At 43.0% G+C, this 22,787-nt stretch overlaps 1 protein-coding gene across 1 annotated transcript in view; it reads right to left on the reverse strand.

Moving 5' to 3' along the window:
• Window positions 887-22,787, reverse strand: part of MYO16 (myosin XVI) — a 529,091-nt gene continuing 507,190 nt past the window's right edge. The window contains 2 exon segments of the mRNA XM_018056366.1: window positions 887-1,598; window positions 22,072-22,157. Coding sequence (XP_017911855.1) covers window positions 1,389-1,598; window positions 22,072-22,157 — 296 coding nt within the window. The 3' untranslated portion in view covers window positions 887-1,388.

Consider the following 22,787-nt stretch of genomic DNA (forward strand, 5'->3'; position numbering starts at 1 on the left):
TCCCACGCAGGGGGTGCTGGTTTGATCCCGGGTCGGGGAGCTAATGTTCCACATGCCCCGGGGGCAACACCCCCCAAAAAACAAACAAACAAACAAACATAAAACAGAAGCAATATTGCAAGAAATTCAGTGAAGACTTTTAAACTGTCCACATCAAAAAACCTGTAACAGAAACAAACCAAAACTCCATTGATTCTGAAGTTTGCAAGATGCTGCGAGAAGAATGCAGGAAGGGAGGTCTCCTTGCCCCCGCGGTCAGGAAGCAAAGGCAACCGTGGAAAACGACAACAGCACATTCAGCACACCGCGGGAGAACAGAGTTGCACCCTTTTATTGGCACAGTCACTTGACAAAGGCTGGTATGAATAAAAGTTCCAAGGTGCAAGACACGCCGGTCCCAGGCCAGCAGAAGCGCACGGAGGAGCGAGGCGGGCGCGGCACCGCAGGGGCGGGATCTATCGAGGGTGAGCGGGCAGCGGAGCTCGGAGAGGACCGGAGTCTTGCGCCGCATCACCGCTCATACCAGCTAATCTCAGCCCGCTTGCCGGTACCGTGGAGACCTTTGAACGGCTGTGTCCCCTGCATACCCCATCAGCCATGATTCTGAAGCCGCACTCATTAAAGGGGGTTGCATCATTTCCTGTAATCCCTACTGAAGTCAGAGGAAGAGATGTCAATAAAGGGCTCACCATCCATGTGCCCAGAACACAGGGCATGGGCAGGAACCGTCTTCTGATCAATGAAGGAAACAGAAGACATCGGACTTGAGCTGTAAGTCGGCAGAGCTTGCCACTGCGAACCTGAAACAATGACAGGGTCCCGGGAATTTCAAGTACTTTACATTAAGAAAAAAAAAATGGATGTAGAAAAAAACAAGTTCTAGAAATGATTTTTTAAAATCTGTATTTTGAAGAAAGGGAGACCCACCCATGGCATAAAATTATAAAATCCAGTAACAAACATGTAAGTCATTATCAGGATTGTAATTCCCGTAAAACACAAACACCTGCACAGAAATAAACCCTATGTCCTGGAGAGTGCATGAGAGGCAAACGACGGGAGGACAGGAACACGCGGTGGGGCCGTATGGACACAGGTGTGCGCTGCGGGGCGCCCTCTCCACCAGCCTCCCCTGCGGGCCACGCTGGGCCTCACCACCTGGGGGTAGCATGGCCCGGGGACCACGGAGCCTGGAGACCAGAGCGTATCCCCACAGAACGGGCGAGAGCGTGCACACACACACACACAGAGGGAACCGCGAGCATTTGACCGGGCTGTCTGTGCTTTTGTGTGGCTGTGCAGAGAGCCCCCGGCGCGTGTCGGGGCTGCCTCTGTCCGTGAGCTTGGCACCCTCGGGCGGTCTCACCCCGCGAGTCTGCAGCGGGCCGTCACAGGGTGGAGTCCCAGAACTCGGGGGGCAGCCTGCGGCAGGGGGCCCCCTCGGGCTTCCTGCACGGAGGTGGGGGAGGCGCCCGGGGCTCCCTGGGGGGCAGGATTCGGGGCCAGTCCGCCCGCTCCTCGCAGAGTCTCCGTCTCCAGTCCAGAAGCTCCCGCAGGGCCACGCTCTCGTTCTCTGACAGCCTCAGCTGGTGGATAACCTGGGGGAGGAACGCAGGAGGAAAGGAGCATTGGACACTGCGCAAGAGTGAGACAGAGGGCAGGGTCAGCGTCAGACGCCGGGGCTCCGCTGGCTGGGGAGAGATTTTGAGCAGCCCCCGAGACCCTCCCAGCTCTGCTGCCCCGGGAAGTGGCATCCTACGGAGAAGCTGACTTCTAAACAGCAACCCAGCAACCCGGAAGCCAAACAATGCATCACAGGTTCAAATACAGAAAGAAATTCAACATCGGATTCCAGACTCAATACAAATGTCCCTCAAAACTGAAGGTGACATAAAAAATGTTTTCAGACAAACAAGAACTAGGAAGTTTCGCTATCACAAGTCTTGCCTATTTTGTGAACCTTAACAAAACAAGCAAGATGAAAAAAAAAAGGAAATTTAAGAGGGAAGTCAGGACCCTGGTATTAAATGCATGGGTAAACATAAGTTATGTGTTCGGAATGTTGCAGACTTTAAGCTGTATGTAGAACAACATGCCAACAATAGCTGCAAAAGTCAGGAGGGGTCACGTGGAGCTCAGAGGTTCTGAGGTTCTAGCAGTATTAGGAAAAAGACAAAATTAAAACAATTTAAGATGAAATCAGGGTTTCCCTGGTGGCTCAGTGGTAAAGAATCCACCTGGAATGCAGGAGATTTCAGGTTTGATCCTTGGGTCAGGAAGATCCCCTGGAGAAGGGCATGGCAACCCACTCCAGCGTTCTTGCCTGGAAAATCCCATGGACAGAGGAGCCTGGGGGGCTACAGTCCATGGGGTCGCAAAAGAGTCGGAACAACAGCAACAACGATGATGAAATAAATCAAGATTGATGCTTTATTTCCTAGTGAATGTACAAAAAGAATAATGATGGAATGTGCAATTAACAAATTAATATGAAATAATTTCAATTAACCTAAAAGGAAAAGGTGCGATATATATATGAGGAAAATATATGTGTGTGTATGAATACATATATACCGGAGAAGCTATATATATATCTCTCGGTGAACATTAGATAGGTGAACATATACGTGGATATATAGGTGAATCTATATCTAGCTGAACACGTATATAAATGGAGGCCAAGTCCTCATGAAACAGGGTGGAGCAGAACAGGACCCAAATCTCCACCCAGCAGCTGGCGCTGCTCCTCCTCTGCGGCCGGCTGGCGTGTGCTGGGTTTCATGCTGGTGTGGCCACACACCCCTCCTCCTATCAGCACAAAATGCCTCCCTTCTGTAGCTCATCTCAGTGCGAAACTCTTTCAGCAGCTTTTCATAATGACCACAAATACAGACGAGCTGGGCGAGGCGTGAGCCTCGGCTGAGACCTTCCTGACAGGGAAGACCGGGAGACCGAGTCACTCCAGACACACCCTGACCTGCAGACAGTGACTTGCAGCGGCTGCTGATCTGAATGAGGCTTGTGGGGAGGGATTTTGACATAAAATGTCCTAAATCCCCTGAGTCATTGCTTCACCGCGGGAAAAAAAAAAAAGCTCTCTATCCTTTCAAAGCTTCTCAACGTTTACTAAAAATATCTGAATTCCAAGCACATTATAAAAGGTGAAACCTATACAGACAAAGCAGTAGAAAGCACTTTCTTAACGAGTATATCAATGTCTTGAATAATGTAGTGGGTACAGAAGAACACCGTCTTTGAATCAACCACCAAGAGCCTTCTATGCTTCCTTGATAAGCAAAAAATCTGACTGAGGTTTGCAATAATCAACTAATGCTTAGAATAAACCCTCTTATTGAGAGATCCCATGAAACTTGAATCTGTATCACAGAGATTAATAGGTATTGAGTAAAATCTAATAGGTATAGAAAGATAGTTGCCAGAATGGCATAAATGGGATACTAAAATATTAACATTATTGATCTTCATTAAAAAAAACACACACACACAACAAATCTTCACAGGTTATATCTTACACGAAGGTTAAAATTCTGTGTAAGGACAAGTGACAGGTCACTACTTTTAACACAGTGAAGTTCAGAGGGCATTTTAAAATGATGATCCGTGAGACAATAAACAGAAGATCAGAAGATGAGGACGGGCCGCCCTGTCTAATGATCCTTAACCTGATTTATTTAGATTTATTAAATGTATCAGACTACGAGGCACAAAGGTTGTATTTGTCACAGTGAAGGAGCTTTACTATTTTAGAACAGTGAACAAATGCAACTATGAATGTTATTTAAATGGTGGCCAAGCAATACACGAAGAATAAAAAGTATCTGCGATGTTATCCAGCATGGTAAAAACATTTAAATCACTTTTATCATTCTTTAAATTTCATGCCCTATTTGTAGTAAAAAAAAAACTCTTATAACTTCTCTTATCATTATTTGATATTTCACAAGTTAGGTAATATTATTAATGATACTGAATAACACACATATTATCATTACAAAGCCAATAATGACTTTGTAAAATTTTAGCTTCAGTGTTGAAAGGGAACCATTCATTTCTTTCTAGGAAGAGAAGTGACCCTGGGGGTTAAGGATGTTGATGGTTCTGGGAACCTGGAGTCAGCCGGCATCACCTCAGGCCTCACTGATCCTGACGTGTGTGGAGGATAAAGGGTGGCATATTGGTGTCCTTTAAATCTTGTTTCTCATTGCTGTAAAAGACGTATCTCCAACCCACGCCACCACCTCAGACAGCTACTTCGTTACTTATTTTCTTATCTGGCATGTTTTATAGAATAGTGTTTGCACAGAAAATCATTCTCTTTCCCAGAACCGGAAGGTAAGAGTTGTAGCTGCGGACGTAAGAACGGTTCCACACCCAGGGACCCCTGGGTTCCATGTGGCACCACCTCTGGGCTGCATGAAAATGACCAACACCCTGTTTTTAAAGAAACTTCTAGACACGTCAGTCACGTAAGCGTCTTAACACGCTGCACGTGGCGTGGAGACGGAGGCATCAACAAGAGTTTGGCCCTTGTTATTAAGTTTTCCTTTCTTTGTTTTTACCATTTACCTGGGAAAGGGGGCTCTATGAAGGAAGGTCTGGAAAGACTTCACAGAGGTGGGAACTTTCGATCTGAATTTTGAAGAAATGAGAGGGGCATCTGGAGGAATGGGGGAAGAAAAGGCTGGGGGAGGCATTTTCACGCTGACGCAGAGAGGCGCCAGTCACAACACTGACCTCCCTTCTCTAACAGGGAGTCACAAACCCACGGGGATTTGGACTCTGATATGAGCAGGGCTGGGGTGCTGGACAGACCAGGACTCTGCGGCCAGGGCGTCTGGACCGGAACCCTGAATCTCCTGCCTGATGGCTGCATGACCTGGAGCGAGCGTGTTGCCTTCCTCGCCTGTAATTCCAGTAATCACACCTCCAGAGGACAGGTGTGGGCTACTCCAGTGCCCTAAAAATGTAGCGAGTGCCCTGTGAATGTGGGCCGTTATGACTGCGTCATTGCTACTAATAACTGCTTGACTTGAGAAAATCCCTAAACCTTCTGGTTTACGGTTATCCTCGTGACAGTCAGATAATGTTACATGAAAATAATCTGCGGCCCAGCTCAAATGGTGAAGAATCTGCCTGCAGTGTAGGGGACCCAGGTACCATTCCTGGGTCAGGAAGATCCCCTGGAGAAGGGAATGGCAACCCACTCCAGTGTTCTTGCCTGGAGAACCCCATGGACAGAGGAGGTTGGCGGGCTACAGTCCGTGGGAATGCAAAGAGTTGGACATAACTGCGTGATTAACAAGGAAAGCAATACAAAATAGTCTTTTCCTTCCTTGTTCATAAGATCTCAAAATAAGAGTAACACACTGGATTTATAACATAACTGTGACTCATACAGGACTCTAAACTCACACATGAATGATCACATTCTGCAGCCATTTCCCTGTGGGCCGGGATCCTCATCCTTGAACAAAATCTTTTTGTTTCAGCAGGTTTTTAACTGGAAGATTTCTTCACTGAAACAAATCCTTAGAAAATAGTGACACTAATAACTTTATACAGGGAACAGATGGTTGCTAGACTTAACATGGTGATCCTTTCATAATATATGCAAATAGCAAATAATTACACCTGACACTAACATAGTATAGTGAGTCAACTGCATTTCAGTTAAAGCCAAAAAAAAAATTACCACTGGGAGAAACTGGGCTCGCTCTAGTCTTTCTGACAACTGCATGTGAATCTGAAATTCCCAACTAAAATTTCAACAGGAAAAAAAAAAAAAAAGAAAATACTGCTAACTAAGAGACACTGGTGACTAGGACCTGGACAATTTGGTATAGGGGGTTAAAATAACGTTTTCTTCCCACTTTTGAGAAAATCTTGCTGATTAGGTATTTAAAAGTTTAAGACGTGAATCTAGACTGAACCCCCCCACCCCCAGCCCCAGAATTATAAACTGTTTTGTGTCTTCTAATGTCTTCCCTGGTGGCTCAGTGGTAAAGAATCTGCCCGCCAACGCAGGAGACAAGGGTTTGATCCCTGAGTCAGGAAGATTCCCTGGAAAGGAAATGGCAACCCTCTTCAGTACTCTTGCTTGGGAAATCCCACGGACAGAGGAGCCAGCAGGCTACAGTCCATGGGGTCACAAAAGAGTCGGACACAACTGAGCGACTAAAACAAACAACAGAAACAAGTCTATGTTTGTGCCTTTGTGTGCACACAGTGGTGTCTGACTCTTCGCGACCCCATGGACTGTAGCCCACCAGGCTGCTCTATCCATGAAAATTTCTAAGCAAGAATACTGCAGTGGGTTGCCATTTCCTTCTGCAGCGGATCTTCTACACCCAGGAATCAAACCCGTGTCTCTTGGGTCTCCTGCATTGTCAGGCAGGTTCATTACCAGCTGAGCCATCAGCGAGGCAACAAAGAATGTATCAGTTCAGTCGCTCAGTCGTGTGCGATTCTCTGTGACCCCATGGACCACAGCACACCAGGCCTCCCTGTCCATCACCAACTCCTGGAGCCTACTCAAACTCAGGCCCATTGAGTTGGTGATGCCATCCAACCATCTCATCCTCTGTTGTCCCCTTCTCCTCCTGCCTTCAATCTTTCCCAGCATCAGGCTCTTTTCCAAGGAGTCAGTTCTTCACATTAGGTGGCCAAAGTACTGGAGTTTCAGCTTTGGCATCATTCCTTCCAATTAATATTCCGGACTGATTTCCTTTAGGATGGACTGGTTGGATCTCCTTGCAGTCCAAGGGGCTCTCAAGAGTCTTCTCCCACAGTTCAAAAGCATCAATTCTTCAGCCCTCAGCTTTCTTTATAGTCCAACTTTTACATCCATACATGATTACTAGAAAAACCATAGCCTTAACAAGACGGACCTTTGTTGGCAAAGTAATGTCTCTGCTTTTTAGTATGCTATCTAGGTTAGTCATAACTTTCCTTCCAAGGAGTAAGCATCTTTTAATTTCATGGCTGCAGTCACCATCTGCAGCAATTTTGGAGCCCCTCAAAATAAAGTCTGACACTATTTCCAATGTTTCCCCATCTATTTCCCATGAAGTGATGGGACCAGATGCCATGATTTAGTTTCCTGAATGTTGAGCTATAAGCCAACGTTTTCACTCTCCTCTTTCACTTTCATTAAGAGGCTCTTTTGCAGAAGGCAATGGCACCCCACTCCAGTACTTTTGCCTGGAAAATCCCATGGACAGAGGAGCCTGAAAGGCTGAAGTCCATGGGGTCGCTGAGGGTCAGACACAACTCAGGGACTTCACTTTCAATTTTCACTTTCATGCATTGGAGAAGGAAATGGCAACCCACTTCAGTGTTCTTGCCTAGAGTTCTTCTTCGCTTTCTATCATAAGGGTGGTGTCATCTGCATATCTGAGGTTATTGATATTTCTCCCAGCAATCTTGATTCCAGCTTGTGTTTCTTCCAGTCCAGCGTTTCTCATGATGAACTCTGCATATAAGTTAAATAAGCAGGGTGACAATATACAGCCTTGACATACTCCTTTTCCTATTTGGAACCAGTCTGTTGTTCCATGTCCAGTTCCAACTGTTGCTTCCTGACCTGCTTACAGATTTTTCAAGAGGCAGGTCAGGTGGTCTGGTATGCCCATCTCTTTCAGAATTTTCCAGTTTGTCATGATCCACACAGTCAAAAACTTTGACATAGTCAATAAAGCAGAAATAGATGGTTTTCTGGAATTCTCTTTTTTCGATGCTTCAACAGATGTTGGCAATTTGACCTCTGGTTCCTCTGTCTTTTCCAAATCCAGCTTGAACATCTGGAAGTTCACAGTTCACGTATTGTTGAAGTCTGACTTGGAGAATTTTGAGCATTACTTTACTAGCGTGTGGGATGAGTTCAATTGTGCAGTAGTTTGAGCATTTTTTGGCACTGCCTTTCTTTGGGACTGGAATGAATACTGACCTTTTCCAGTCCTGTGGCCACTGCTGAGTTTTCCAAATTTGCTGGCATACTGAGTGCAGCACTTTCACGGCATCATCTTTGGAGGATTTGAAACAGCTCCACTGGGATTCCATCACCTCCACTAGCTTTGTTCCTAGTGATGCTTTCTAAGGCCCACTTGACTTCACATTCCAAGATGTCTGGCTCTAGGTGAGTGATCACACCATCGTGATTATCTGGGTCATGAAGATCTTTTTTGTATAGTTCTTCTGTGTATTCTTGCCACTTCTTCTTAATATCTTCTGCTTCTGTTAGGTCCCTACCATTTCTGTCCTTTATTGAGCCCATCTTTGTATAGGAGATACCGATCAGATATGAAGATGGAATGTTAGTGATATAAAGACTGACTTCTTGCAAGTTTTTGCATCCCTAAGTAGGAGATTTATAATTTGTTCACTTACTGTCAGGGGTTAAAAAAACCCCACAAAATCTCTCACAACCCAGAGGGAAACACAACATGATGTAAAGGCTTAATGAGGTTCATTACATATATATCTACTTACTAATTTTTAACGGTTTTCTATTGTGTCATTAACAGAGTCCTGTGAAATGAACTAATTACTAAATGAGATTCAAATTTTCTTCACTTCCTGTGGCTATGCATTTTTATGAATAATATTAATAAATGTAAATTAATAATTTGCTGCTGATTTTTACCTTAAGTCTTCCCCTTCTAGGATAAAAATAACCTTTGTTAAATAATTCATATGTAAAATCATGTTGCTGTTCATTTGTCACAGAATTGATTTTCCTATTGACTGTTCACCCAAAGGTGAAAAGAGGCATTTACTGACATTTATGGAAATTAAGAGAAGGAAGCGGCTTGGCTGACTGAATACCGAATATTAGCGTTTCAAATGCAAATCCGATTTCCACTCATGCTAACAAGATGTTGGAGGAAAAAAACAATATAGAATGAAATTCAAAAATCAGTTTGTAAAACCAAAGTTTACCTAAATAGACCCCAATGATACGGCTTAAAATGAAATGCCCATTAAAAAGTCTTTGATTAAAGGGGTGTATAGCTCAGTACATTTTAAAAAAAAATTAAAAAAAAAAGGTCTGAAATCAAAACAGCATTTCTCCTTTAGGCAGAAAAAGAGTTGATCCTTCTTAATTCAGAAATAGTCATTTATACAGCAATCCAATTAAGTTCATTCTTGCTATCTTGTTTCCTGTTTTTGCCTAAGGGTTAAAAAAGGGAAAACAAGTCTTCAAAGGAAAAAATTCTATTGGAAATAAGAGTGTGTCTGGACAACAGGCAGTGAGGGAACAGAGGATTTTAACCTTTTACCTTAGCTGTGCATGTTGACTTCTTAAAAAAATTAACCACTCTCCTTTACTTTTATAATGAGTAATATTATATTGGAGCACACTTAATATAATTTAAACAGACATTTATTTGCACTTTGCAGCTGATTTTAAGTTCATAGCTAAGAATAAAAATGGACTCTGATGAGCAGATGCATGTTTTGTTCCTACTGATGGAAAGTTATGAAATAGAAATTTATGACTATACATCTCATGATATAATTAATCTGTGACATTTCAGAATATGGACTTTGTATGAGCTCTAGTCTCTTGCCTCAGTTCATTGAAAAAACATGGCAGCACCAGTATAACTGACTAGAAGATTGTAGCAAAATTAATAACATATATCTAGTGCACATTTACTGTAATGACACATAGTAATGGGTTCAAGTACTGAGAATATATGGAAAACCACAAATCCATGTTATTGGAAGCATAAAAAGTAAGAGCGCTACAATTCCTTTAAAAATATTTTTCCTGGGATTATATGGGAGGCTCACTGCAAGGACCAGGAGGCACTATAAGGACAAACCATCTGCTGGATTTTCTCTCTCCGAAGGACGTCTGTTTATATACTTGGCTTGTTCAAAAATCTTCAAAGCCACCGCCTTTCCCTAGCCTAAACAGCCCAGTGCACCTACCTTAGCATGCTACAGTAAGCCCTGTATTTCCTGGCCACACTAATCACTCCAGCTTTATCATCACTCACCTTCATAGACTCTGTGCCAGTCTAATCAGAGGTACCCGTCCAGTTACAGAACATGCTCTGTAAGCCGACGTATCTTCTCTGTAACAGCCCCAGTCTGTACACCCAGATATAGAAAGCTCCACAGTTCTCAAAAGCCCATTCCAAACATCAACTTTTTGATCTTGTTTTCCATTCTTTTTTTAACTTTTAAAAATTAAAAAAAATTAAATTGGAATATTTACAATGTTGCATTAGTTTCTGCTATACCACCATGTGAATTGTCTATATGTACACAGAGAGCCCCTTCCCCTTGAGACTTCCTCCCACCTGCCCATCCCGCCACTCTCGGCCATCACAGAGTCACATGGGATCCTAGTAAAAAAATCTCATAACCATGTGAAATAAGCAGGTTAAGGATTGTTAGCCCTCTTTTCATAGATGTTGAAATTCATCTTTAAAGCCCAAACTCACTTTGCCAGTCAGTGGTAGAATCTGGATTCAAATTCAAGTACATTGAGTTTAGTCAACCTTCCTAATCACGCTGACTTCCAAGTTTCTCCTGTCTGCAATGCACGTTTTCAACAGTTCAGCTCAGTTCAGTTCAGTCGCTCAGTCGTGTCCGACTCTTTGTGACCCTATGAATCGCAGCACGCCAGGCCTCCCTGTCCATCACCAACTCCCGAAGTTCACTCAGACTCACGTCCATCGAGCCAGTGATGCCATCCAGCCATCTCATCCTCGGTCGTCCCCTTCTCCTCCTGCCCCCAATCCCTCCCAGCATCAGAGTCTTTTCCAATCAGTCAACTCTTCGCATGAGGTGGCCAAAGTACTTGAGTTTCAGCTTTAGCATCATTCCTTCCAAAGAAATCCCAGGGCTGATCTCCTTCAGAATGGACTGGTTGGATCTCCTTGCAGTCCAAGGGACTCTCAAGGGTCTTCTCCAACACCACAGTTCAAAAGCATCAATTCTTCAGCGCTCAGCCTTCTTCACAGTCCAACTCTCACATCCATACATGACCACAGGAAAAACCATAGCCTTGACTAGACGGACCTTAGTCGGCAAAGTAATGTCTCTGCTTTTGAATATACTATCTAGGTTGCTCATAACTTTTCTTCCAAGGAGTAAGCGTCTCTTAATTTCATGGCTGCAGTCACCATCTGCAGTGATTTTTGAGCCCCCAAAAAATAAAGTCTGACACTGTTTCTACTGTTTCCCCATCTATTTCCCATGAAGTGATGGGACCGGATGCCATGATCTTCGTTTTCTGAATGTTGAGCTTTAAGCCAACTTTGTCACTCTCTTCTTTCACTTTCATCAAGAGGCTTTTTATCTCCTCTTCACTTTCTGCCATAAGGGTGGTGTCATCTGCTTATCTGAGGTTATTGATATTTCTCCCGGCAATCTTGATTCCAGCTTGTGTTTCTTCCAGTCCAGCGTTTCTCATGATGTACTCTGCATAGAAGTTAAATAAGCAGGGTGACAATATACAGCCTTAATGTACTCCTTTTCCTATTTGGAACCAGTCTGTTGTTCCATGTCCAGCTCTAACTGTTGCTTTCTGACCTGCATACAGATTTTTCAAGAGGCAGGTCAGGTGGTCTGGTATTCCCATCTCTTTCAGAATTTTCCACAGTTTATTGTGATCCACACAGTCAAAGGCTTTGGCATAGTCAATAAAGCAGAAATAGATGTTTTTCTGGAACTCTCTTGCTTTTTCCATGATCCAGCAGATGTTGGCAATTTGATCTCTGGTTCCTCTGCCTTTTCTAAAACCACCTTGAACGTCAGGGAGTTCACGGTTCATGTATTGCTGAAGCCTGGCTTGGAGAATTTTGAGCATTACTTTACTAGCATGTGAGATGAGTGCAAGTGTGTGGTAGTTTGAGCATTCTTTGGCGTTGCCTTTCTTTGGGATTGGAATGAAAGCTGACCTTTTCCAGTCCTGTGGCCACTGCTGAGTTTTCCAAATTTGCTGGCATATTGAGTGCAGCACTTTCACAGCATCATCTTTCAGGATTTGAAACAGCTCAATTGGAATTCCATCACCTCCACTAGCACTGTTCGTAGTGATGCTTTCTAAGGCCCACTTGACTTCACATTCCAAGATGTCTGGCTCTAGATTAGTGATCACACCATCGTGATTATCTGGGTCATGGAGATCTTTTTTGTACAGTTCTTCTGTGTATTCTTACCACCTCTTCTTAATATCTTCTACTTCTGTTAGGTCCAGACCATTTCTGTCCTTTATCGAGCCCATCTTTGCATGAAATGTTCCCTTGGTATCTCTAATTTTCTTGAAGAGATCTCTAGTCTTTCCCTTTCTGTTGTTTTCCTCTATTTCTTTGCATTGATCACTGAAGAAGGGTTTCTTATCTCTTCTTGCTATTCTTTGGAACTCTGCATATAGATGCTTATATCTTTCCTTTTCTCCTTTGCTTTTCACCTCTCTTCTCTTCACAGCTACTTGTAAGGCCTCCCCAGACAGCCATTTTGCTTTTTTGCATTTCTTTTCCATGGGGATGGTCTTGATCCCTGTCTCCTGTACAATGTCACGAACCTCATTCCATAGTTCATCAGGCACTCTTATCTATCAGATCTAGGCCCTTATATCTATTTCTCACTTCCACTGTATAATCATAAGGGATTTGATTTAGGTCATACCTGAATGGTCTAGCGGTTTTCCCTACTTTCTTCAATTTAAGTCTGAATTTGGTAATAAGGAGTTCATGATCTGAGCCACAGTCAGCTCCTGGTCTTGTTTTTGTTGACTGTATAGAGCTTCTCCATCTTTGGCTGCAAAGAATAGAATCAATCTGATTTTGGTGTTGACCATCTGGTGATGTCTATGTGTAGAGTCTTCTCTTGTGTTGTTGGAAGAGGGTGTTTGCTATGACCAGTGCATTTTCTTGGCAAAACTCTATTAGTCTTTGCCCTGCTTCATTCCGCATTCCAAGGCCAAATTTGCCTGTTACTCCAGGTGTTTCCTGACTTCCTACTTTTGCATTCCAGTCCCCCATAATGAAAAGGACATCTTTTTTGGGTGTTAGTTCTAAAAGGTCTTGTAGGTCTTCATAAAACCATTCAACTTCAGCTTCTTCAGCATTACTGGTTGGGGCACAGACTTGGATTACTGTGATATTGAATGGTTTGCCTTGGAGACGAACAGAGATCATTCTGTCGTTTTTGAGACTGCATCCAAGTACTGCATTTTGGACTCTTTTGTTGACCATGATGGCTACTCCATTTCTTCTGAGGGATTCCTGCTTGCAGTAGTAGATATAATGGTCATCTGAGTTAAATTCACCCATTCCAGTCCATTTTAGTTCACTGATTCCTAGAATGTTGACATTCACCCTTGCCATCTCTTGTTTGACCACTTCCAATTTGCCTTGATTCATGGACCTGACATTCCAGGTTCCTATGCAATATTGCTCTTTACAGCATCGGATCTTGCTTCTATCACCAGTTACATCCACAGTTACGAGACAGAAAGTGCTGTGATGGGTCTACAGGACTTAGAAGCACACAATATGGCCAGCCCCCTCAAGAGGTTTTCATTCAAAGCGAGTGATAAGATGTAAAACTCAGAGAGTGGGATGAACAGACATACCTAAACAGGACACCAACGCAAAAACGTCATGAGGAAGCACAGCATTAATTGGCCAATAAATTGCAGATACAGTGACTATGGTTGCAAGACAGCAGAGCCGTGACTCCATTCAAGGCAGCATGGCCAAAAAATTCCTACTGCGCTGCGGGATTTGTTTTGGAATGAAAGGATGAGTCAGACACTGAAAGAAGAAAGGCTGCTTGAGTCAAGTGAATCAGGAACCCTGTCCATCCTTTTGTTTACATCTACACTGACCTTGACCCCAAATCACAGGAGACGGTGAAGCATTCTGCCATGTGGGATGCAGTTTGAGACTTAGCTCCAAGCTAGCAGTGGAGAGGGAAGTCAGCAGGGAGGCAAGATGCCGGTGTGAAAGCAAGCAAAGCAAAGGTGTCAACCATGGCACCCCCAGACAATGAGGGTTCACGTCCAAGGACACTCAGCCCCACTGTCCAAACAGCCAGCATCTGCACTTGCATTAGTTTGTAGGGCACAGGTTACCTGTTAAGTTATTCATTTCTCAAAATACTTTTTCTGGAAACAATTACAATCTGTGTGTCATGATATTAAATATAATTAAATAACAGTGAGAAAAACCACTTCATGAAATTGAATGCTAATAAAACCTTTAGCCCAATTCAAATAGGTTTTTAAAATCAAGTATAATTAGCTAAAGGGTATAGTTTAGCAACTCCATGGACCGTGAGCTTACTGCACGGGGGAATAATCTCTGTCCTCAACCTCGAGTCTCCCTCCCAGGTCTAGCTACCCACCAGAGCCACCCACTTGAGAATGAGAGATAAGACAGGCAATTCTTTCTAATCATGAAATGCACAAATAGGTCCTGAAAGTGTTAGACCATTTCTCCAGGGCGCCCAGTGTATTACAGGGGGCTGATTTTGTCCCTGATTAAAATCAAGTCTATTGATTTTGAGGAATTTCTAAGTGACCAGTTGTTAAGAACTGCAAGCTTCTCTTTTACATATGTATGACTTGGTGGGGGCACTAGAAACTCCAATACTTTGGCCACCTCATGCGAAGAGTTGACTTATTGGAAAAGACTCTGATGCTGGGAGGAATTGGGGGCAGATGGAGAAGGGGATGACAGAGGATGAAATGGCTGGATGGCATCACCGACTAGATGGACATGAGTTTGGGTGAACTCCGGGAGCTGGTGATGGACAGGGAGTCCTGGCGTGCTGTGATTCATGGGGTCGCAAAGAGTCGGACATGACTGAGTGACTGAACTGAACTGAATTAGGTTAAACTTAATTAAGCACTATAAATAATTCTCAGTAGCAACACGTAAAACATCAGGCCAAACAAATGATAAAAGGTATCCATCTGATGTTTGACAGAAAACAACAAAATTCTGTAAAGCAATTATCCTTCAACTGAAAAAAATAATTTGTTCTAAAAAGGTATCAATGTCTTTTACTCAAGCTGCTATCTGTAACAGGCAAACCACAAATACCAATGGACTGACCCCAGAGGAGTATATTGCTCATGTTAAGGCTACAATGGGTATTTCTGCTCAGTAGATGACCTTCTACGTTGTTGTGACTGTACTATGCATCTTCCAGGGTCTTGGAATATTGTGCAGCCAGCTTTTGGACGGGAAAGGAAACAGACCCCTGATAGCCGAGGGGAGGTTTGCAGGCGTCATGCCTGGACAGACTGCATATCACTGTGGCTCCCTTCCCATTGGCTAGAACTCAGTCACATGACAGCTCCCAACCACAGGGATGCTGGGAAATGTAGTCTAGCCAGGTGCCTCAAAAGAAATGGATTAGGTGGGCATTAGGTCTGCCAGGGTGCGATGTCTGGGGTAAGTGACAGCGTCTTTAAGACAGAATCATGGCAAACCATTGGGTACAGACGCTAGAGAAAGGAGGGAAAGGGAACCAGACGTCAGGAAGCATCAGGAAGAGAAAGAGACAAGATTTTGCCACAGTTGGCAACATAAGAGAGCAAATCTCTTTAATTGAGACTTCCTTCCCAAACCAGACAACAAAAATCACCTGCAAGTGTATAAAACTAATTTAAATCCACTAGGGCTTCAAAATTCAGCTTTTTCTATCATTGACTTCATGACACTTCTTCCCAACATCATAGTTCATCCGTTTTAGAACCTATTTCTGGCAGAGTCCGAAGTACGAAATGACAGTTTCAAATAATAGTGTAATCACAGAGATCAGTGAAGAATCAGGCCCTGGAGGTCTTCTAAGGTCATAAACCAAATTCCTTCACTGATGTCGGCTGATTACGTTTTAGCGCCATGGGAAACGTTCTGTTCCTTGAGCCTAGATTTTCCTTTCAAAGTTGTCAGATCCCATTAACATACAGAGCATCAATAACCTCAGATACACAGACGACACCACCCTATGGCAGAAAGCATAAAAGAACCAAAGAGCCTCTTGATGAACGTGAAAGAGGACAGCGAAAAAGTTGGCTTAAAGCTCAACATTCAGAAAATGTTGATCATGGCAATGTAAGATCATGGCATCTGGTCCCATCACTTCATGGCAAATAAATGGGGAAACAATGGAAATAGTGAGAGACTTCATTTGGGGGGCTCCAAAATCACTGCATACAGTGATTGTGGCCATGAAATTAAAAGACACTTGCTCCTTGGAAGAAAAGCTATGACTAAACTAGACAGCATATTAAAAAGCAGAGACGTTACTTTGCCAACAAAGGTCCGTCTAGTCAAAGCTATGATTTTTCCAGTAGTCATGTATGGATGTGAGAGTTGGACTATAAAGAAAGCTGAGTGCCAAAGAATTGATGCTTTTGAACTGTGGTGTTGAAGACTCCTGAGAGTCCCCTGGACTGCAAGGAGGTCCAGCCAGTCCATCCTAAAGGAGATCAGTCCTGAATATTCATTGGAAGGACTGATGCTGAAGCTGAAACTCCAATATTTTGGCCATCTGATGCGAAGAACTGACTCCTTGGAAAAGACCCCTGATGCTGGGAAAGATTGAAGGCAGGAGGAGAAGGGGACAACAGAGGATGAGATGGTTGGATGGCATCAATGACTCGATGGACATGAGTTTGAGCAAGCTCTGGGAGTTGGTGATGGACAGGGAGGCCTGGCATGTTGCAGTCTGTGGGTTCACAAATGTCGGACACAACTGAGCGACTAAACTGAACTGACTGAACAATTAACAAGTCACAACGTCTGGGGCCCAGGTTCCCAGGTGTCAATATTCCAATTCTCTGTTATCTTGGGAGGAGTAGAATTATTTGTCTTATATTTCCCACTTACAGAAAAGGTAAATACTTGCCTTTTACTTATTTTCTGAACAGACCAAGGTTTCCAAAGCTGGTTAATTGTTTTAAAGAAAGACAATGCAATACGATCATAGCTGGTATTTTACATTTAGCCTCTTGCTAGAGTACGTAACTTAACAGCTCCCCTTTTCTAGCACTAACATGTAACTCATGGTAATTTCTATTGCTCTTCATTAAAACATCCAGTAATATGTAGATTTATTTATTCCCTTCCAGCCTCGCTGACCATCTCAAGGCCCAGGCTGGCTGTACACAGGGTCTCTGCTCCTTCCCACCTGAAGGGCTCCCCTGACCCCAGCCTGGCTGACCCTCTTGACTTTCTACCTTCTCTTTGCTCAGCAAGGTTTCTGTTTTGTCATCTGATTTAAAATTGCAACCTAACCCAACCTTCCTCCACACCACTCTTGTCACTCCCAGCCCTGCTTCTCCTGGCTTCTTTCTTTGCTTAAAAAAAATATTGAAGGAATGAGAAATCAGAATCATGACTATGTTTTTATTTTTTGGCCATGCCACACGTGGGATCTTAGTTCCCTGACGAGGGATCAAACCCATACCCCCTGCAGAAGAAGAAGAGTCTCAACCCCTCGACCACCAGGGAAGTCCCGTGACCAAGTGTTTAAAAAGGAAAAAGGTGACCTGCAGAGACATCATGAGATCCTTCTCCTTTTAAAAACACAGTCATCAAGTGTACTTCAATAGTTCGGTTCAGACGCTCAGTCGCGTCCGACTCTTTGCGACCCCATGGACTGCAGCAGGCCAGGCCTCCCTGTCCATCGCCAGCTCCCTCTGGAGCAGCAAAACATACAGAAGCAGAGTCACAATTCTGCTCTCTCATCCTTTTCATACTTCTTAAAACTGAATTTTCCTCTTTGATGACAGTCAATGTCTTCACCGGAAAAAAACATTATGCGTTGAAACATCTAGGACACACATACGGTACAAGTCTATGAAGGAAACATACAAAATATGGGATTTATTTTTGTTACTTTCCAAGTTTCTATATGTCTCTGCAGGACATGTCCCTTCTGTTGAAAGCGCTGCCGTTTCACTTATACCATCCAATTAATTTACTGCCTTCATTTCTCGCACATAATGAAGTCATGAGGTGTACATGCAGATTTCCCGAAACCTCAGCCGTGTGGAAGCACGCGCTACGCTAGGTCTCCCTTGGTGAGCGGCTTATCAGTGAGATACATATGATTCCTTTTGAAATGGTTGCCTAATTTCTAATTCCCAGCATGTGTTTTAGAATCACGCCTTAACAATTAAACGAAAGGTGCCTACATTTTGCTGTTTTATCTAACACACTTTTTTTTTTCCCCTGCCACAATACGTTTCAAGCAGTCCGTGTGACAAATAAAATGGATAAAGAAAGAAGGCATTGGGTTTATTGAGTGGTCTGCAGCTCTTCATTTCTTTGATATGTGACATTACAAAAAGGTTCCTTTGATGGTTCAGTAAAACAAACCACATAACAATTTGTTTCTTGATGTGGATCAATTGCATATTGATTCTGTTCGGGCTTTCATTGGAGGCTGTGTCGAGAGGCAGTAGATATTTATTAAGCTCTCAGGCACCGGATGGCCACTATTTTATCAGAAACCATCTACAGTTTCTTACAGTGAATATCTGAATACATCAGAGAGTAAGCACAACTTTTAGTGCTCTTTATAAAAGCTAAAGGATATAACAGAAGGCTTGGCAAGAAACACAATAAATGAAATGAAAATTAAAGATTGTAAGCCATGCTGTATCACTGTGAGGGAAGGAAAGAGATGGACTAGGAGTGTGGGGTTAGAAGATGAAAACCATCATATAAAGAACGGATAAAAAACAAAGTCCTACTGGCTAGTACAGGGAACCCTCTCCCATCTCCTGGGATAAACCATAATGGAAAAGAAAATGTCAAAAAGAATGTATGTATGTGTATAACTGAATCACTTTTTTGCACAGCAGAAATTAGCACAGCATTGGAAATCAACTAGACTTCAATTTAAACAAAATAGAGAATAGAAAAAAAAAAACTTGTGGCTCTAAAGTAAATTTTATAGATGATGAGAATAAAATCAAATTTGTGTGCCAGTCAAAATTCTCCTTTGTAAGCAACAGAAACTAACTCTCACAGGCAGAGGCATTACTGGAAAGCAAAATAACTGGGCATGAATTTAAGAAGGGCAGGTTTGGCACGTGGGCTGGACCCAAGGCGACTGCAGTGGCTTGTGGTCACAGACACGGGCTAACATCTGTGGCCCCTGGAGGGAGCCACCACACCCAGGTGGCCCCCCAGGGGTGACATCTATTCTAACCCTTCCGTTGTTTGTCTGTTAACTCATAATCCACGGTGGACAGGCTGAGCGCGTGTCACAAGCATCTGTCTAGTTCTCCAAGGAGGGGAAGAAGGTGAAATCTCTTCCCTTAAATTTTCATTGTGGTCGGTGAGAAATTTAAATATGTGGCTAGCAGCTAAAAACACAACCAGAGACATCCACTATGGCTATTTAAGACTTTTACCTTGACCCAACTTTTTTTGGTTTGATCTCGACCCAAGTCTTTTGGAAGACTTTGCCTTCCAAAATTTATGTAAAAGCTAGATGACGTCTCCATCACTTTTAGTGTGTTATGGCAAGTTTCTTCTCAGAAACAAGACAGAGGATCTTGACATCCATTCAAACCCTGGACTCTGCGTTTTCCCTATGATCTCTGGCAAATTACTAAATCTATTTCTTGATTTCTTTATCTACAATAATGCCCAGACGTTTTATCTTCCTTAAAGGGATTTCATTAAAATCACTGATGATGTTAATTAAAATACAGCCATCCTCAAAGAGGAATTCAGTCTTTAGTCAGCATTTAATTTTATTGCTGCATGCCCAGTCAATTCAAGGCAGATTTCACAGAATTCTTACTTAATTGCTTTACTAGAAAATCTAGAATGCAAGGTGCCTGATGTGTTTATATTTCCTCTATAAACGTCACCCAAAAGGCATTTATGCTGAGAGATGCGTGGTCGTTCAAGGCAGAGCTCTACCTAACCGTGATGGGCACCCAGCACTGACCCACGTGTCCTGCCAAGAGAAAGCCTGCACCAGGCATGCAAGAAAATGAGCCTGGTTTTCCATTTCCTTGAGAAAAATAAAAGCACTATGAGATAACTGGGGGTTGCCTGCCTTTGAAAATAAGCTCTCTGTGAAAGCTGGGAATGGAATATTATTTCCAGGACTTTCTTGAGGGTCCAGTGGGTAAGGCGTTGCCTTCCAATGGAGCGGGCACAGGTTCAGTCCTTGGCTGGGGAGCTAAATCCTACGTGCTTTGTGGCCAAAAAAAAAAAAACACAGAATCTGAACACGTGTACACCCATGGCGGATTCATGTTGATGTATGGCAAAACCAGTACAATATTGTAAAGTAATTAGCCTCCAATTAAAATAAATAAATTTAAATTTAAAAAACAAAACAAACAACAACAACAAAAACAAACCCACATAAAACAGAAGCAGTACTGTAACAAATTCAATAAAGAGTTAAAAAACGGTCCACATCAAAAAAACTCTAAAAACAAGACGAAACAGAAAATTAGTCCTGGTGACCTCTCCCATCTCTCTTGACATCTTAACCAAATCAATGGAAAACCAGAGGGAAGCTGCCAAGATGCCTCTGTTAACGCACCTTCTTTCCAGATGAACCCTCTTCTCTGTGACCCGCAGCACAGTGGAAACCCTGGGAAGGGTGTCTCTATTGCTGTGCTCTAGTGTATAGGAGCAGGGCCTTTGACAAAAATCAAGCCGATGTTCCGTTCTTTACAAGCAGGTCCCCCGTGACTTACCATAGATAAAGCATCTGTAATGTTTACAAGGTAAAATAAGTGCATCTCTGAGGAACAGAGGGGAGATTAGGACAATCTATTATTGCAAGCAATCAGCATTTTTTTTCTATTTCAATGCCTATATATCAGCGTAAGTGATTTCAGCATATTGCCTACTGTAAGATTTATTTTTAAGATTAAAAGTATTGATTTTTCTCACTACCTCATCAGTGTTATTTAGAAAAATCTCAGTTGATAATATAACTGTGCCTATACAATGTCAAATATTCTGATGGAAACTGGATCCTTAGCTGGATAGCTGGTTTCATGGAAACATCTAGATACTTGACTTTAGATAATTCTAATGTAGATACCTGACATAGCAAAAGTTGCGCTGCAACTTCATACAAGATAATCTTGTTGCTAAAGCAATAATCTTCACTATATCAACAGTAAAATCTTTAATAATACATTTTTGGTTGTGTACCACCTTCAAAGCAAAGTCTTTCAAAGACTTTATTTTAAAATTGAACATAAAAGCACCCTAAACTATTGATATAAATCCTTTTCCTTTCTACAAATGCTAGAGTTTATTTTTAAGTGATAATCCTCTTTATTTTGGCGAACTTTTTGAGGCCAAACACATTATGAATACACGTGAAATCACTGAAGCATATCACAACTGTTTTGTGAGCTATAGACTCATTTTGATTTTGCGGTGTTCTGAGGATGAGATGGCTGGAGATGCGTTTGGATTATGTGGGATTTGAGGTGCTAACAGAGATAATGGCCATAAAACCACATGGGCTTCAAGCATTTTATGTCCATGATGTCACTTAAAGCCTTCTTACTTCAGCTGAGGCCAAATGCAGGGAATCTTAAGACCCTTCTGTGACTGCAGGGTTCTCCTCTCCTGACGGTGACTCTATGATGCCACAGATAAAGTATGTCTATAATGCTTCATTTAAGACCATTTTTTAAGTTTTATGTGTTCTGGACATTCTTCTTTTAAATGCTATTCACTCAGTCATGTCCGATTCTTTGCGACCCCATGAACTATAACCCCCCAGGCTCCTCTGTCCATGGGATTTTCCAGACAAGAATACTGGATCTTCCCGACCCAGGGATCGAACCTGGGTCTCCCACACTACAGGCGGATTCTTTACTGCCCGAGCCATCAGGAAAGGAGCAGAAAATAAATAGGAGTCAGCCAATACAAAAGGAGAGAGAATGTTGAGAAGAAACTTAAGGCAGAGTTGGAAAAAACTGTGTTCCCTAGTGCAGCGGGACTAGGGACTTCTTGTCTTTTAGCTCCAGTTATCACAGCAAAGGTGAGCGTCCAAACATCTTGGGGTCCTTACCTGAGTGGTGTGACTCTCTCTGTGTCTCTGAAAGGAGGAGGCTCCGCCCCCAGACAGCCTGGAGAATCCGTCTTCTTCAGGTAAACCTACAAGGGCAACAGAGCGCAGCCATTAAGTTGCGTGTCCTTTCCTCGAATAAAGTAAATCAGGAATGTATTGGACAAACGGAAAGAGGGACATCTCACAGACTGCAATGAAGGTCAGTGAACACTCGATGAATAACAAAGTTCTCAGAGCAGCTTGAGAATACAGGCATTGCTGGAGGTTTAGCTAAGCAAAGAGGAAGTGTACTGGCAAAAAAAAAAAAAAAGATAATGATAGAGAAGGAAAAATGTCATAGTAGCAGAGAAGTGAGCAAAAAGGACTGAAGGGGAGAAGGGAAACTTTTCTAGAGGCTGAAAATAAGTCTGATGAAACACTGATGGGGGAAAAAGAGAAGCTTGTGGACGATGAGGGTAAATGGGTTCCTGGGGTTGCAGTTTGTTTCCCATTTGTGGGGTCAGGGCAGTTTAAAAGGGGGGAAAAAACTAAAAACAAAACACAAAAACACAGGGGAAGGATGGGCGGGAATCTAAGATCAGACACAGGCTGGCATTTCCAGGGAGCTAGATGAGCAGCAGCCAGGAACGAAAAGCTAAAAGCTTGGGCTTCATGTGAAGGAGGGGTAGGAAAAGTGTGAAGGGGACACGGGGCCCTTGACAAGCGAGATGAACGTC

The sequence above is a fragment of the Capra hircus genome, chromosome 12, assembly GCF_001704415.2.
Source record: "Capra hircus breed San Clemente chromosome 12, ASM170441v1, whole genome shotgun sequence".
Lineage (NCBI taxonomy): Eukaryota > Metazoa > Chordata > Mammalia > Artiodactyla > Bovidae > Capra > Capra hircus.